Here is a 17,657-nt window from a genome sequence, read left to right as displayed (position 1 = left end):
AATGAAAAAATCTCTTTGAGTTTGGTTGAGAGAAATTAAATCCAAGTTAGGCTTTACTCTGCTACTGATTATTTACACAAATTTGTACACAGGCAACCTGAAAACAATTTTGATGCAACAGCCGCAAAAAAGTTTCCTTCTAGTCAAAAGGCGGATTAACACAACAGAAATAACCATCAGAAAAAAGGAATTATTGTTGTGTGAGTGAAATAACAGATAATTAGGTCTATCTGACTGCATATTCATTACAACTCATATTAAAATCTGCTTACAAGAAGTATATTTGATTACTGAAATAGCAATGAAATCCACTAAAGTATCATAAATCAAGAGAAAAAAATAATAATTGATTCAGGTCAAGTCGACATACAATTAAGCATTGTTACAAAAAAAATCTAAATTGGAGCACTGGAGTGATACCCAAAAATGACTGGATGTTGATTATTGGTAAAGTTGTTGGCAAATGCGAATTCCAAAGACAATCCCCACAGATTACTATTAGATGGTAACATCTGATTATTTGCTGATAGGCACTCGCAGTACTAACAATGCCAAATGGTTATGTCAGGCTGTCCTGATCAATTACAATTTCAGCGCTGGCATCTGCTTCCACGACAGGCACAATTCCATTCTGGGTCAGTTGCGTGTGCAGGGCCAGCTTCTCCCGACGCAGCTCGTCGTTCTGCTGCCGCAACGCCTCCAACTGCATCACAAGTCTCTCATTCTCCTTCATGTTTTCGCCCATCCGTTGATTAAGGGTCCGCAATTCTGTGATGTATTCGCAGGCTTTGGCCAAGATGCCTCCCTTACTCTGTGAAAGAGGGTTGAGTTATTATTTACCTCCTTATTTAATGAGCTTGATATTCTACATGTTCTACTTACTACAGAAGATACGAGTAATGTTAAGTCTTTATAAATTTATATTTATGGTGATGTTTTAAGTAAATCATTTTGACTGACATGTTTTAGATTTTAGCGAACCAATCGAATTCGTGTAGCTTTTCCTGATACTGTGGTGGAACATTTTCGATTTAACGATTTTAGCAATATTTTAGATTTTCAGAAAATTGTCATTTCTTTAAAATTTATTCTTAGCTCAATATTCCTACATGGAATATTTATGTTAATTTTATATTATTTTTCCTAGTAAAAAAAAACAATGAAACAATAATATAAGCTGGCAGTCAGCACAGAAATTTAAAAAAATTATCTTAACCACTTGATGAGCCATCACAAAATTTTCCGGCAAAAGTATATAAACTTAGAACTGTCTGGAATTATAAAAAATTGACCCATCGGTCGATACATTTTAATGAGTGTTCCAATAGAAAATCATCGGGATTGAATGACTGGATTCACAATTTAATTTAAAAATATTTCCCGTGTTTAATATCGTAAGGATTTTAAATATTTGGAAATTCATAGCTCGCAAAATCTAAAAGATAAAATTTCCCCTAGTGATATCTCTGAACTCTTTGGATGCTATGCAATACTAATAATTTTACCAAAAACTAAAACGTCAAATCACAAGATTTTCCTTGTGAGAATTCAAAAAACTAATAACCATGCACTTCCTAAACTAACTTCATGAACTAAACTAGTAGTAAGTTATTAAATACAAATATTCATGCGTTTGAGTATATTGGTAATTCCAAACAAAACCAAAATGCAGTCCAACCATTTTCTGAAGAGCATTCCTAGAACTTAAACTTTTAGTCACCTGCCCCTCAAAATTAACCTGTCCTTGCTTTCCGCCTTCGTTCCCGCAATCAGGGATAATTTTTCCAAGTTTCATGATCCAGCTATTAATCTTGTCTCTCCTTCTTCTTTCCACCTCGTTGTGGGTGGCTCGTCTTCTTTCATCACGTCTCTGAAAAAAGAGTTTTAACATAAAATGACTTTACACGATACGACTATGACGGTTTTGGTAGTTAAAAATTTCAACCGAGGTCTTTCAAATGAAACGCCGATAATTGAAATGCCTGAAAGTCTCAGGATTCCTGGCAGGAAAGGTGGAAACCTGCTGGGGGTGAGTCAATGCACATTTCTTTGCATCTCCTGGAGTCCGAGGGCTAGTCGGAATTATTCCGCCTCCAAGCACGACTTCTTGGAATTACTTGTAAGTACAAACGATTTTCTTACCGTTGTCCCTCTCACAGTTTCACTTTGGTTTCTTGGCGCAATGTTTCTGGTGTTGGTTCCTGTGAACACTTCTTGAGGAGAGCCAATCACATAAAACTGGCCGTTGATTGGTGAAGTGAGCACAGCCTGCACCCCTGAGGCTGTCGCCCCAGTGGTGAAGTTGGTCGTCGGGTGGATTATTTGGGAAATGCCGTCCATTTCATCAGTCACAGATCCTGTCCCGGGAGCGGATACCTGGACCACCCTGTAGGTGACGGTGTTGCCCGTGTCTGCGAAAATAGAAAGATTGGAAACACGCAACGATAGGGAAATCAAGAACAAGAGTCATGCTTTCGTTAGAAAAGAGGTTTGTGCAAAGAGCTTTGGACCTGCTTCTGAAGTTGAGGAATATCAGAGAGCAAATCCTGCATCATTGAAGGAGTAACGCAACCAAACGTTCCCTACAAAACAACCCAAAAACAGCTACCTTTTTCTGAGACAAGCCTTGCTGATAACGAAACTGTTTAAAGAACAGAAAACTTTGGTGAGCACTACGGCCAACTGGTTCAAAAACACAACATTTGGAGTTGCAGATATTAGATCTTTACTAAGATTGTGAATTATAGACGAACGACTATTTTTTTAGTTTCAATTCTTCAAGAGACCGTGAAATGTGCACCTTGTAAACAAACGTTATTAAAAATACCTTATATGCAACTTTTTGTTTCCAAAAATTTTCATCAACAAAAAATATTGAATTCTAGAACAATTGATACATAGTCTTAATAGATATGGAATGGCAAGTAAGAAAAAATTGGCCATTGAGGTGCTGAGTTCACCTGAGTAGTGCTCACTCAACATCTACTTGCAAATTACGCCAGACGCGTCTGACGAGTCCAAAGCAAACTGAATCCACCAAAGCTAAAACAAATTAGGGTGTTCGAGAAAATGAGAGAGAGAGGAAAAGAGGGGGAATCGACGGACCTCCAACCGATTCGAAAGGGTCAGTTTCTACGAGGGTGGCGTTTTCCATGGTCGCCTGTTGCAGAATAACATTTCTGCGATTCTGACGCGGCCGCTTGGTGCCGGCGGCCACCACGACGGGCTGGTGCCGCTGAATGACGGCCGCCGCCGGCACCTCCTCCTGCTCTTCTGACACTATGTTCAGATCACCGTCCACCACTAAGCAAGTCTCGGCGGCCACCATCGCGGCCGCCTCTGGCGATTCACACTCACCATCTTTCTGGTCTTGTCTGAAACATTCAAACGGGAATCAAAATTTAATTGATAAAATCAGTTTGGAATTCAAAAAGGTACAAAAATACAATTTTTATCGTTTTAAACCAAATTTACTATTTTTTAATTATTAACAAAAAACACATAATATTGTGTATCATAATTGATCTTAACTTAAAGCAGACAGTCAACTATGTATTTAAAAAATTTATTTCAACACGTGTAAGGTTTCTTTTAGCCCCCATTGTCAAACATGGCTATAGCACCACATTTCAGAGTCGATATATATGTAAATGCATTTAAGGCAGACAAACCAAAGAAAAATAAAATTTCTATGAAGTGTGAAGCCCAATTTGGCACACGCCACGGGATGTCCACCCACTAATAGTGCATGTACATAGATAGACACCCTAAGGGACAAATTAGTCGAACGTGCAGAAGGGTCTATCGCTGATCTCAGACCGAGAGACACGTTTAGGGAGGGCCATTAGAGGCCGCGGGCTAGATTTCGGGGTCACTCACCCGGTCTCCAGCGGATCCATCATGTCCATGGCTGCGGGAACTTTTAGCGAATTTTGAATTTGCCAGGGAACCTGCTCAAGTGATCACGGGGACAAACAACAGGTCATGTGAGCTGGTGCGACGTAATGGCTGGTTGAGCTGGATTTCGGGGAGAGGGAGGAAGGAGGGGCCAGTTGTGCCCTTAACGCTGGCGCCCGCTGTGTCCTCAGTGGCCTCGCGTCCACGGTTGGTCACCCTAAGCTACCCGCAGTCACTTGTAGGCTCCTCTGAGGGCTGGAAAGGGCCAAGAAACTCGAATTCTAGCTGGAGGTCAGCTGAATGTGAAGAATCAACGCCCCCAGTTGCGTAGCCTCGAGTGTAGATGGCGCACGCAAACTTAGTGGCGCGAAAATATTACGATAACATCAAAGTTAGGGGTGGAATACTGAAATAATGTAATGTGGGAATTTTGATGAGAGTGCGAGTTAAAATTATCGACCCGCTTAAATTTTCACCACCCAAATTTTTATACATTAAGCTAATATTGAAATACAGTACATACGACAATATTATTGTCGATTTAATTCATTTATCTTTGAAATTAATCAAAATATTTATTTTAGCATTACTTTGAAGTGAATTTGAACGGCATTAATTGATGCAAATTTTTGACGTTTAAATTTTCGAAAAGCACTTTAATTGTTTTAGAGATGGGGAAATTCCAATTTTGAATGTTTGAAGATTGGGAAAAGAAGTATTCCCGATTTTAGTTATCTAAAAAACATCCGAAAATGAAAGACTTAAGATAGTTAGATTATATATGGACTGCAACTTTTGACAGAGTAAAAGATATCAAACTTAATCTATATACTTTCTGATCCTGAACAATTATTTAATTTTCCTAATTTTCATATATATGCCCTTTGATCAAACAGTGAATAAATCAATTTTTTGTATTAAATTTTCTGAATCACACTAATTATGGTAACCAAATCTTACCATTTGAGGTTGAATGCAGCCTCCATGCTCCAACCCTGACGTGGCCCTGAGTACCGAAACACTAAAAATCGTCTTAAATCATTGAGTTTGGCGTCATTTCAAAAGGTTTCCGTCGACTTGCTTTTCCAATATTATCCCTTTTTTCGGAAAATATTTAGCATTAAATATAGGAAAAGTGAATAAATATTCAATTGATTTTTGTTCTTAAAATTTTTCCAATAAAAATTTTTTCAAGAAATCGACCGTAAATTCCAACTTAAATTATTTACTATTTCGCTTTCTTTAATTAGAGGTATATTATTAATTATGAAGAAAACGCCACAAGTGCTTAAATATTTTGTCTATATTATATCAGTTATGAAAAAAACCAGTAAAGTTGTCAATACACGTTTCAAAATCAGAGCTTTTCTCATTGTTATGCAGTTAAAGCAAAAATACATATATACTTATTTAATATCAATCGAGAACAACTTAGGAATGCTCGCAGTTGCAAGAACTGTGTGTGTGTGTGTGTTTTTTTTTAGCTTATTACAAGTCGTACCTTAACATATAAATTTACCGAGTTACACAATTGGTAATATCAAAATCTCCCGCACATGGGCCTAAACCACTTTTAAATCGAAATGTCCTTCATTGTTTTAGCACTTTTTGTAATTCATTGTTATTTTCTTTCCTTTAAAATTTACAGCCTGGTTTGTATGTTATGTGCCTTGAGCGCTGACAGCAGCCATTGGTTTGGACATTATTTGCTGGCTTCTTGGGTGCTGGCGATTTGCTTGTCGCTGCTACTGGACTATCAGTGGCCGAGGGCTATGCGGTGTCTGTCGAAGCTGTCATGTTAAAGTGCTGGCCTCGCGAGTTGGTGCCGCAGTGCGACATGGTGCCCACGGCGCGCGACCTCTGCGACCGGTGCGAGCCGTGCCGGGTCAGAGAGCTAGTCTGTGGCGTTCCAGGCAGCGTTTGGCCTAAGGCATTCATGTAGTCGGCTATCAGCAGAGTCACCTCCAGAATCTGCAAAATGAGGGGAGAGGGTATTCATGTTAGAAAATAGTTTGGGGTTGAAAGCGGAATTCTAACGAATAGCTAAAAATTAAAAAGTATACGAAAAATAACTTAAATCTTGGACGGATAAAAAATTAAAAAATTATATAATATTCGTTATAATTCTACACAACTGTGAGCAAAATCAAAACTAGCAAACTGCATAGGATTTTGTACTCGCAAGGAAACTTAGGAATTGAGTTTTTGAGTCTTCGGCGAAATTATTAAAATCGTGTAGTATTAAATGCTAAAAGAGATATCTATAACAGAGGCATATATTTTATTTGACTTTGCGAGCTATGCAGCCCTGAAGGTTAAAATGGCCCTGGATGGAATTTAACATAGGAAATGATTCAAAATCGATTTTTAAAAAAAAAACAATGCGACCCACCTTTGCTTGGCTCAAAGCAAACAGCAGTCTTTGGGACGTGCCCTTGCCCTCTGCCTCCCTACTGACCACCAGCATGAAGTCATCTTGGCAACCGCCAAAGGTGACCACGCTGGTGTATGCATATCGCGCCTTCAGCGCCATTGTGCCCAGCTCAAGAATTGTCACAGCATCCTCGCCCACAGACATCCACACAACACCTTTTTCTGGACCTGAGCACATCTGAAATTGACAGTTGATTTTCATTACTCTTTGAGGTCAATTATTGCTAAGTCTAATTCATTATTCAGTTTCAAAAGATTTGATTCATAATTATATTTCTTTATTTAAAAATATTTTAACTATCATTAAATACATAGCAAAAGTGGAATATTTAATATAATTTTGAAATCAATTGAACCTTTATATAATTAATCAACAGAATCGGTTAAAATCTTTTTAAATTTGAAGCGAAAAAAAATGATTCTTGCTGGTTTTTGTCAATACAAAAGTATATGGATATCAAAATTATAATTGCAAAGGAAAATGTCTGAATTTTTGATAACTTACTTTGGCTTGGTAAAGTGAAGTTCCAAAATATGACCACTTTCTGACGCACGTCAAATAAATTCTAACACAATCAATCACACTCCTTCCACGTAAGGCGATCCACTTCTCAGCCAAATTATCATGCAGCTCGCTGTAAAATCATAAATAAAAATATTTAGAAGACTTTTAATTGCAATTTAGACTATCCTCCTACGTGAGCTGTTGGGGCGTAGCGTTGTCTCTGTACCTTGCGGGCAGGAATTTGTCCATTGCTGACTGCAGCTGCTGCGCGAGGAAGTGCGGATTGCCCGGCGGCGCCTTCTCAGGGTACTCGCCCATGTCGATCTGGGCCATCAGGGCGGCCAGCTCGAGCGCGAGCGACTTGTTGAGGGGCATGCGGCCTCTGGCCGCCTGCTGGGAGCACTGGTAACACAAAAGCAGCCGCTCCTTGTCCGTCTCGCGCTTGGTGTTGTGCCGCCACCAAAGACGCGACTTGAAGCTCAGCTTGATAGCCCGTGAGTTCTCAAACTTGCCCGAGCCCTTCTCCCTCAAGGCCACTTCCCACTTGGAAATCACATCACAGACTTTCGCCGAGTGCGCTACGTAGTGCTCTAAATCACGGTCAATGGGGTCATCGCTGGACAGGGTGAAGCCCGACTGGGTCACGTCCCGGCACCCGATCTCCTGCACTAAAGACGCCAGAAGCTCCTCCACAATCGTTGAGCCGTCGAAACTCACAACCTAGCAAAGGATTGCGTATTAATATTTTCATTGGTTATTTCTTTAACATTCTTACCTGGTAGGTTCCGTTTAGCATGTGGACTGGGATAGCATGGGGAAGTGAGTGGTGGTAGGGGTTCTTTAGAAGGATGGACAGCACCTCCATTCTTGACGGTCTCGCTTCTCTAGCTCCATTTGCCAGGGTTCTCTCCAATGCTCTTTGGCAGTACGCGGCATACTTTCCGCATTCCGTTCTAAAAATAAAAGACCGTTTATTTAGCACCAATAAAGAGTATTAAAATTTCGAATATTTTGTGAAAAACCGTCTGAAATTCGCTACTTTAGTGATAAATAGCTCATTAATTAGGCTTTTCAATGCAGAATGCTTATCACGGGGGTTACGCATCTCACAGAAGAGACAAAAGTCGGTCGAAAAAATGTTGCGTTAAGACAAACGCAAATTTCGCAGAGTTAATGGGACTACTCACTTGGAGTCTGCATTTCTGGCGAGGTGCAGGCGCAGGAACCAGAGGAGCCGGCTGTTCCTGGGGAGGAAGAGGGAGACAGCGAGCGCAAGCAGCTGCCAGCCCTGGATGAAGACGAAGCTCGGCGGGTTGGCCTTGCAGTCGAGAGGCAGCACGTTGTTGCCTCCAGCCGTGGAGGCGGCGCCCGTGGCACCGGCCCCAGTGGGTCCGGCGCCACCGATGGCGCCGCCGGGTGCAGACTGTTGCGAGGTCGGAGATGCCTTCTGTTGAGCGTTTGCGGCGTCACATAAGAATAACGATTGCGTGGCGCACAGCAGCAACTGCTGGAATGGAATGGGGACACACGAGGGTGGATACGTCAATCCCTTTGCTTGCCAAGTATTCCGTACTGTCGTTGATTTTTAAATTTTCTTAAAATTTTCCTCTTACCAGCTTAGCCGCGATTGCCGATGCCTTGCTAAACTGAATTTAATTTCTCAACGAAAAACACAAATTTTGCATTGCCATAGTGAACTAATAAGTAAAATCAGAAATAAGCGAAATTGTACACCAAGAAAACAGTGTTCAAAATTACATTGATCTTGAATAACCGACTATTCTAAATATATATAGCTAATGTCTTGCATTGTGGACACCAAAGAGAAACAATTAAGATAATTTGTTTTTTCTTTACACCGAAGATATATAATTATATGCTTGAAATTATAAATTGAAGAAGCAAACAAAGAGATAAATATCTGGGTGTGGGAAATCGTGTCTTCTGTGGGCCTCCTTTACGTCCTTCCCAAGGATAAAATTTCGTTTTTAGGGAAATAGGATCCAGGGTTGCATTTTGATTACAATTTATATATAAATAATGCTTTCATCGTAAACATTCCATTCCAGAGCTGACATAAATATAGATCATGTATAAACTTAGTACACATAAATGTAATCAGGCAGTGAGAGAACATTCAATGCCAGTGCAACGAGCCTCAACTTTAGACAGTGCATTGTAGCTCTTGACTGTTCTCTATGCAGTGTGCAGTGTGAAAATCCGAATGTATTTCAGTTGACTATGGAAAAAGATTCTTTTCTGTGACCATAAGAAAAAGAGAAATGCATTTGGACCTCAACCTTAATGAAAGTCCTAGTATGGATGATTAATTATTTAGTGAGAAATTTTAACAATTTGATAATTTGCTAAAAGCTGAATAAGCTCATGCATTTGAGAAGCATTTTTGCGTTACTAAAATACATTGCACGTGTAATCATGGATAGTCTTTAATTGAATATATTCTCTTGACAACAAAAGCGATTTCATGCTATAAACACGCGTGCATTGAATTTGAACATAAAATATAAATGAAAATGGGAAAAATGCATTCAGGATAGTATCTGACGATTTGGGTTAATTTTTCCATTCCAGATGAATAAAATTTACGCTCTTGTTAGACCTTGAAAATGTAGAGGCAGAGAGTATTCACTTAAAGGGTAAAGTGTTAGAGGGTATGTGTGTGAGTGATTTGCAAATAAAAAACAACAACAAAACTTACGCGGCGCTTTGAGTGCCTAAGCTTGTCGGAGAGCAGCAGGCGAGGGTTTACCTGCACTCCAATCTTGTGTTGGAGGTGCCTGGATGTTTGCTTCATCAATCCACACAGCAGTTCTGCTTGCAATTCCGGGGACGTGAGACACTGTTGCAGTGCGTTCTGCGCCAGCACCACGTGGTAGTCGATGCCTGCAGCGTCCAGTGGTACCGACATGAAGAGTTGACAGGACTGTAATCAAGGTTAATTTTTTTTCAATAGGTGCGCCTTCTATTGAAATTCGAGAAGCTTTACCTTGAAGAGTTTTAGGGCTTCCGCTTGCAGTTCTTCTCTAGGCAGAGTAGTCAAGGGTGAAGTAATGCTATCTTTGGTGTGTAAGAGTAGTGGATGCCTCCAAAGAACGCAAGCTGTGAAGGTTAAATGCTTCAGCATCAATTGTGAATGGAGGATTAATTTAATAATTACTTGGGTCGCCATCAACTTCCATCAATCGCTGCACCAACTGTTCATATTGAGTGCCAGCATTTGAGCCTCCCCCTGACACAACCGTCAGGTGGTACATCCACGTATCCTGAAGAAACAGAAAATATATATAAAAAATAGAGGAAAATGCAGGTAAAGAAATGTAAACAGAGAGGCCATTGGATTTGTCAATGGTCACTTATCTGGGTGTGACGTTTCAATCGTTGGGTATTTCTTTCTCAAGGCACTTAATAAATAAAGAAAGAAAAGCAATTTTTGCCACCTTTAACTTTAATTCTCTAAAAATCATCTACCAGTATAGTCTTAAAATTATTCGATTTAGCCATTGGATCTATTGTCAGCTACGGCAATCAAGCCATCTGGACATGCTTCAATCCAAACGATTTTCAAAAATTAGAATAAGTTAAATCCATTTTTAAGGCATTTGTCTATTTATTGAAATTCATGAAATCCAGGCTTTCATTCAAGTTAGCTGACTAGAGCTTTTTGAGCATGATCATCAAATTACATTTTCTCTCTCTTGTCCAGAATATTATGAAAAGTTCATACAGAAGTAGATTTTTAAAATGTTTCTAACAGATCCTGAATATTTTTGTCACCCACCAGAACTTGAAATCGACCTTGTATATTTGTCTGTTGTGCGATTTTGTGTTAAATAATTTATGGATTAACAAGCAAATTCACCATCTATACCTTATCCTGCTTTGTTGGCATTATCAGGTACGTGGGCCCCTGGTGCGAGGGGTGGAGCACAATGGTGAGGTCTGAAGAGTGCAGGTGGATGCGATCGCCGTCGTGCTCCTCTGCGCTATCTGAGTCTGAGACGTGGTCGACCTCCTCGACTCTCGCGTCTCTCATATTGATTTGTCCAAGTGGAGTCTGCAGGGACCGAATTACTCAACTAATTCAAAGGTCGAAGGAAACACTCACATTGTCTGTAGGCCCTTTGAAGTACATGAACATTTTTCCGATTAGCACGCACCAGCACCTTCTCGTGTGTCCGTTTTTGACTTTGGTCAGCCAGCCCTGGATGGTCGGCTTGTGCTCTTCCTTGTGCAGGAGCAGCTTGGTCGCGTTTCTCCGCTGCACGTTTTGCAACACTCTAATCCAGTCCTCCATCGCGGCGATTGAGTCTGCTGTCAGGTAGTACGTCTTTTTACCAGTTGAGATCTCAAACGTGGCTGCGCCTTCCGCTCTCGTGACCCTGCACAGGTCATCGAGCTCGATGTGGCCTTGCGGCTTTCTGCTCACGTCATTCTGAAACAATTTTTCACAAATGAAGAAAAATCCAGTATTTTAAGATTTAAAATATATACCTGCGATTTCCAGTACATGATTACGCCGTTTTTAAGAACGAACCACCGCTTCCGCCAGGTTTTCAGCTTGCCACCCAGTTTGGTGAGGTAGCCTTGCTTCTCCAAACTCTCCCTGTTGCCCGTGCTGTTGGCTGAGTGCACAGGCGTGACGTGCACATCCATCATGCATGAATTGGAGCGGCCGGCTACCAAGGAGGGCATTGAAGACTCAATGCTTGTCGATTCGCAGCACGACAGCGCATCTGGTGGAATGGCGTAATCCTCGCTGGTAGCTGACTCCATTGAGCAGTTTTCTATCAAAATGAGTTTGTGTAAAATTTTATCAACAGGAAATTTTCCATTTTTTACTCACCTCTTTTAATCTTTGACGGAGATGAGCTGCTATTTGTTGCATTGAGTTTGGCTGCAGGTGAGAGTGTGAGGCCCTGCATGGACGTCCTTAAACTCTTGCTTGGATTAGATCCCGTGTCCCCTGAAGACTGGTCCGTGGTGTCGCCGCCACTGCTGGTCCTGCTCACGCCACGAAGGGTGTTTTCTTGGCTGGCCGTGTTATGGCCATCTTCGCCGTCAGAGGAGTCGGAAGAATCGCCAGTGAAGGGCATGGACCGGATCTGGCTGGCTCTCTGTTGGGAAAAATTTATTTACTTTGAGAAAATATTGCAACGTGCGATTCTTACCCCCTTCACGGTAGCGTACACGGGTACGCTAATGTCCCCAATATAGCCTCCAGGTTTTGGTCCCCTGAGGGAGCCGGTGTTGTTGTTTGTAGAGTCACTCTTCATTGTCGAAGTGCCGTTTACAATGCTAGGAAGCTGGAAGCCTGTTGAGGAGTCATAAATTCGTGAGTACACAGAGCGATAAACTATGAATTATTTCTACCTTCGTCCGCTACTTGGTAAATTTTCGACTCCCAAGAGGGGAATCTATGAAGCGGGGGTGTCGGCGGTCTGGAGTCGTCGATGCAGCTGCAGGAGGCTTGGGAATGGTCTGCTCTTTGGTCACTGCCGCCGCTGCTGCTGCCTCCTGAGCTTTCCCTGCAGGTTCCAGCAGCGCCCCAGGAGCCTGTAACGCTCTCTTTGCTTGGCGTGTATATTTCAGCGTAATCGTGTTGGCCGTCATCAACTGTGCATTGAGTGCAAATTAAATTTTCAGTTGTCATTTAAAAATTAAAAGGACAACGAACCTTGGAAAGCAGGGAGGGATGGCGTGCTAGAAGGGGCGCAGGGACTTGTGCGCGACGCCGCCGGCAGGTGAACAAGGCTCGCCACAGCAGCGTGTATATCACGGGTCAAATTGCTTGGGCCAGGACTGAAATAAAATTATTTTTAAATTATTCAATCCCTGAATAACCTTCAAGTACCTAAGTCTTTGGTGTCTCGATCGTCTCCTTCCCCCACCGTGGTCTGCGTCCAGGTACATTGGTTCCGGAGAGCAAGAGCCCAGGCTGTCTGAGCGGCGGTGTCCTAGGGAAGAACCGTGAGTGGACGACAGCCCGAGAGAAGAGGAAGAGGCTGAGGCAGGACGAGCTGGAAGATCTGGGGGCAGGGAGGCTGGGGGCGGTGACTGGTCAGCCTCCGCAAGGCTGGCTCTGGACGTCTGCGCGAGGATGCAATTAAAAAATGAGGAGCTTGTCGTTTTAAAAAATGGATCTGTTACATGTCTGTCTTTGCTGGATCCTCGTCTCTGTCGGCCCAGTTGCGTCAGGTGGTTTCGCAAGAGGTCGAGCTGCTCGGTGCACTTTTGATTCTGCTCCCTCAATTGTTGATTCTGCTCCTCCAACTGTAAAATTGTGCATCAGCACTTGTGTCGGGTGGGCAGAAAAAGTGAACAAACCTCTCTAAGTTTATTGGTAACCCACTCCTTGATTTTAGCTGCTTTCGCTTCAACTTGTTTGGCATCTTGCAGGCGGAGCAGCCGCTGCAAACGACAAAATAATATCAAACACACCGACATGATGACGAAAAACGGCGAGACAGTAATAGGTCTTCCCCGCAGCAGCACTCACCTGTTCTTCTACCTGAGACTCTAGCCGCGAGATTTCCTTTTCCTTTCCGTGAATCTCGACGCCGCCACCGCTGGGGGTGGGTGACCAGTCGGCCGGGTTTTCCGCGGCCAATCTCTGCTCCATGCTCCTGACCTGCGGCAAGAAATTTCCCGGCTTGAATTAGCACTTGAGTCACCCACGCGTCGAATAGGTTGGAATAGGTCGTCGGGGGAAAAGGCGCCAGAGTGGGAAGTGGCGCACATGACAATCAGATGGGACATTAAAGTAAAGTGAAAAGAATCGGGGTCACCGTGCAATCGTAATATTTCCGAAGAGGCACGTGAGAAAGCAGAATAAATTACAAAGCCAGATCAATATCGACTGCAGCACTCGAATTTTGTGTTTAAAATAAAGTCGCGGTAAATATGAATCAGCGCGGCGGGGTCCCGTCAGCCCGCCGCACCTGTCGCGAGGCGCGCGTCCGAACCAAAACAACGTCAGTCTCTCAGCTACGCTACTCACGATGGCCGTGAGTCTCGACGAGCCAGCGAATCTTCTGGGCGCGGGAACGGGGCTCACATGGACGGGCGCGCAGCCCCCGTTGCTGGAAACGCTGGTCGGCTCCATGATCGCGTCCTTGGAGCAGGCGAGGGGGCATTTGCGGCCCTCGCGGGTCACCATCCGCCGGGGTCGGGCTCGGGATGCCGCGCTAGGCGATCAAAAGCAGCGCCCTCGCTGCCATGTATGCAGGCAGTGAGTGTACGCGGCGGCGGCGGCGGACGCTCTCTCGCTCGTTGGCTAGTTTGTGAGAGAGAGAGAGCGGGCGCTCGCAAAAATCAATGACACCATACCACTAGCGCTCCCATACCAACCACCACGCTGGGGGGAAGAAGAAATGCATGTAGTGGAGCAGCGACCCCGTGCTACGTACTCTCGTACCGAGCCAGAGAGACAGAGAGTAACTATGGTAACCGGTGAAGAGGAAACTCCGCTCCCAAGTAAGACTCGGGCCCACGGTGCAAAAGTGAAAACCGACGTCTCGGACCGTCGCCACGCAGTCTAGCTGCTGCGACCTTGGGTGGCGGGGGCGGAGGCGCGGCTCGGGGCGGAACAGCCAGATTTCGTTTGGCGTTTGATTAATTGCGCCGGCTCGGCACAAATATTTGGAGTAGAAATAATCGCGCACTGAATGAAAGCGTTTGCGACTTTACGCAATTAAAACTTTGCGATTTCCAACCAGTTTTTTGCTGAGAGAGTTGCGCAAGGACCAACTTTGTGTGCAAACGGCAACTAACCGCACACATTAGTCGTCAAGCATTCAAGTCAGTCCCAGCTGGCAGCTTTCTTCCTTTTGTGCCCGCAAGCCGACGGCGCAAGGCGAGCAATTTGCTAGAATCTGTCGCTGACATAAGGACAGTGGCAAAGAGCGTGAATGAATTCGCCGCCTCTTCATTAGAGCGCACGTTAGCTTCTTGGCTGCGCTTCAAGAGATTAATGCTAGTGGAAAAGTCGCGTATCGTGACTTGACTTAAATAAATCAATTTCGCCTCAAGCGACGAAAGTTCTCAGCACTTTTAAACAGCAATTTGTGTAAATTACTTCCACTCAACCGAACTCAAGTGTTGATAAACTTCAACAAATTTTAAGTCAAAGTTCGTCTCGGTTTGCCAGAGAGTAAATGAAACTTTGAGCTTGAAAGTGGGAAACTTTTAGTGGGACATAATTCAGAGCTATGCAAGCCCGCTAGCCAATGAAGTTAAGCCGGTTGCATATTTTTCAAATCAGCAGGCGCGGTCAAATCATTATCGAGACTAATTTTCCTGTTTTTCCTATGAGACGATGAACCTTTTTTATCGTATTATGATAAAAACAGTGTATTTGTTTTGAAAGGATATTTAATTAAAATTAACAAATTGATCAGATAACCGAAGCAAGCTCAGATAAAATATTTTCTGTGAGCACGGGCGTATGCTGAGGCACAAGTCAAATCCATTTACGGCCACGTCACGCTATTAATAATCGGCTTAGTTTTGTGTTTTTATGGGCTTTGCTCAGGGGGTGGCTATGTGGGCGCGCAGAAAAAACTCCGAACATCTGTTCCACAAACTCTGCTTTGGCTGCAGCGTCACGCAAAATGATCGATTTTCAATTCTGATCCATAATTTCTCCAAGAACGACGTGACGCCCGTTTATTTCACCGGCAAATAAGTTAAGTCATGTTGCAAGGATTAGTGCGGCTCCTCTCTCGCCAGGCGTACGAAGATTAATTTTAATTTGTTTGCTTTTAGCGTCAGACCACAAAGTAAAAGTGTTCTCCAGCGTCTGCCGCGCCAGGTAGACGCACACAACAAATTGCCCGACATCCAGTTCCTTCGCCGGGAGCGTCATAAAAATAAAACCCAGTAAAATTAAACTATAAAATTAAATAATTTATTGCACCGCGCGGAAAAAGGCCGATGGGAGCGGATAGTTTTCCCGCGTGTCTCTTGGCCGCAAATAAAACGCACCGCCGCCACGTTTCGACCGCCCGCCCGCCAGGCATGGCAAATGTTTTACAACTTGACCAACAAACACTTTTCCGTGAAGCTTTTGCTTTGATATCAGCCGAGTAATAAAAAGCTGCCCATTCAGCGCGCCAGACCGGCCGCTGTACTCCACGCGAAAAAATGATCCGAGATTCGCAAACAGTGCACGACCGCAAAACAAACAAGCTAATTGAGGCGTGCCACTGGCAATCCAGCGGAAATTGCGGTCGGCTCATCCTCACTATCATCATACTCGTTTAAAAATAATATTTTATTTGCAATTAGGCTTGTTTGCCTTTAGTATGGATACAAAAATTAATTCACAATCAGTCTTTTATATTCATCAAAGTGTGGTTATAAAGCCACCCCTAATGATGCGCAGCCTCATTTTCACCAGTTTTTTTAAAAATCAATTTAAAGAAAATTTGGGAAGGGGTTTCTCAATGATGTTTTCAATAAAATAGGGCATAATTTCAGAACAAAAATCATCCATATCCTCAGACCCCTGCCAGAGCTAGGTAACTTTCTTAGACATAGGCTCTTCGATATTTTATGCCTTGGAACATTTTGATATCGACTCTAATTTTAGATTAAAATTTACCCATCAATAAAAATGATTTATTGTTAAGCACACTATTAACTCCAATTTTTTCTTTTTAAAAATGTGTTAGTAACTTTTTTACGTCGCTGAACAGCAAATATTTATAAAAAAAAACACTAAAATTGAAATTTCCAAAAATATACAACTGTCAACAATATTCCGCATTTTATCTCTCATTTGGTTTCACTGGTTTCAACCTTTCATAAAACCATTTCAATACTATTCTTCCCCCTCAAAAACGACAGTGTATTTTAAAAGGGAACTTTTGTGCACACATGTGGTTCTGCGGTAGTGCATGTTTTTAATTCATTTAGTATACATTGTTTGCTCAACAGGGAGTGGGATGAATAGGAAACGGCTGGTAAAAGTAATGCAGCTCCACGAGAGGCTGTGTGCAGCGGCCGGAGGACGACAACAAATAATAATAATAATAATGCTGGCGTGGCTTGGCGCGGCGTCAGCACAATGGAGCGCATCTACATGCATGTATCACACGTCACGTACATAGGCAAACAGCCGTTCTGCAGTGGCCGGACGAGAGTGCTCTACTCGAGATTTATGGAGTATTTTATATCAGGCATGTGAGCGCTAATCTGCAAGCACATCAGTCCTCTTCTCCGGCGAAAAGCCGAGATCGATACCGGACTTGTATATACGGCCGCGGTTTGTAAGTCGTTCAGGGAGAGAGCCGCCGCCACTACCGCCGCGTGTCAAGTTTTTAACTGTTAGCCCGGCCGCCCACCTGCCTGGTCGGAGGTCACGCCGCTGAACTGGTGTGCAGTCCCACTTGAATCGATGTCGCCCCATTCACCCCCCGGCCGCTGCTTTGATGCGAGAGAACGTGCAAGTTGCAGGCAAACACGGCCAGTTTTACGACTCTCTGTTGTACCTATGCAGCATGTACTTTTTTAACTTTTAAATGGGCACTGTCAGCATATTTCAAGTCGGGGTGTATTGCATGAAAGTGAAAATACCCGTTTACGTGAAAAGTTTTTACGTTTTAAATCGTTAAAAACTTTGACGTTGTGGTTTTCACGATATTGTCCTATGCTAATTAAAATGTACCCACAAAAAGCAAGGGGCCGACAGGTTTTTGTCCCATTACACTTCTGTTGAGGCAGATTTTGAGAAAAAAATAGAAGGGCAAAAAAGAAACTTCGTGAGCTATCTTAAAGGCTGCTAACTGCCACGCAATCAAGA

At 43.0% G+C, this 17,657-nt stretch overlaps 2 protein-coding genes across 10 annotated transcripts in view; both read right to left on the bottom strand.

Annotated features, from left to right (window-relative positions):
* Window positions 1-46: 46 nt before the first annotated feature.
* On the bottom strand, window positions 47-4,241 carry Usf. The gene is made up of 5 exons (XM_065491727.1): window positions 3,880-4,241; window positions 3,106-3,374; window positions 2,143-2,411; window positions 1,721-1,870; window positions 47-811 (listed from the first exon to the last, which is right to left on the bottom strand). The coding sequence occupies exons 1-5, from the start codon at window positions 3,906-3,908 to the stop codon at window positions 560-562; spliced, it is 969 nt and encodes a 322-aa protein (XP_065347799.1). The 5' UTR covers window positions 3,909-4,241; the 3' UTR covers window positions 47-559.
* A 941-nt stretch (window positions 4,242-5,182) lies between these two features.
* Window positions 5,183-17,657, bottom strand: part of LOC135944409 (uncharacterized protein CG43867) — a 108,675-nt gene continuing 96,200 nt past the window's right edge. For 5 of the 9 annotated variants that reach the window (XM_065491318.1, XM_065491321.1, XM_065491319.1 and 2 more), the window contains 20 exons: window positions 13,353-13,484; window positions 13,181-13,264; window positions 13,004-13,126; window positions 12,708-12,943; window positions 12,531-12,655; window positions 12,227-12,469; window positions 12,025-12,167; window positions 11,700-11,970; window positions 11,348-11,640; window positions 10,962-11,288; window positions 10,725-10,910; window positions 10,014-10,119; window positions 9,843-9,955; window positions 9,555-9,779; window positions 8,023-8,342; window positions 7,611-7,788; window positions 7,029-7,555; window positions 6,836-6,965; window positions 6,290-6,508; window positions 5,183-5,868 (listed from right to left, as the gene is read on the bottom strand). In XM_065491318.1, coding sequence (XP_065347390.1) covers window positions 5,668-5,868; window positions 6,290-6,508; window positions 6,836-6,965; window positions 7,029-7,555; window positions 7,611-7,788; window positions 8,023-8,342; window positions 9,555-9,779; window positions 9,843-9,955; window positions 10,014-10,119; window positions 10,725-10,910; window positions 10,962-11,288; window positions 11,348-11,640; window positions 11,700-11,970; window positions 12,025-12,167; window positions 12,227-12,469; window positions 12,531-12,655; window positions 12,708-12,943; window positions 13,004-13,126; window positions 13,181-13,264; window positions 13,353-13,484 — 4,182 coding nt within the window. In that variant the 3' untranslated portion in view covers window positions 5,183-5,667. Of the gene's footprint in view, window positions 5,869-6,289; window positions 6,509-6,835; window positions 6,966-7,028; window positions 7,556-7,610; window positions 7,789-8,022; window positions 8,343-9,554; window positions 9,780-9,842; window positions 9,956-10,013; window positions 10,120-10,724; window positions 10,911-10,961; window positions 11,289-11,347; window positions 11,641-11,699; window positions 11,971-12,024; window positions 12,168-12,226; window positions 12,470-12,530; window positions 12,656-12,707; window positions 12,944-13,003; window positions 13,127-13,180; window positions 13,265-13,352; window positions 13,485-13,853; window positions 14,122-17,657 lie in introns of those variants that run through there. The other 4 variants (XM_065491326.1, XM_065491322.1, XM_065491320.1 and 1 more) reach the window with 4 other exon arrangements.

The sequence above is a fragment of the Cloeon dipterum genome, chromosome 4 (assembly GCF_949628265.1).
Source record: "Cloeon dipterum chromosome 4, ieCloDipt1.1, whole genome shotgun sequence".
NCBI classification, from domain to species: Eukaryota; Metazoa; Arthropoda; class Insecta; order Ephemeroptera; family Baetidae; genus Cloeon; species Cloeon dipterum.
The sequence above is the reverse complement of the archived record's forward strand: the minus strand, read 5'-3'. Positions and strand labels throughout refer to the sequence as shown.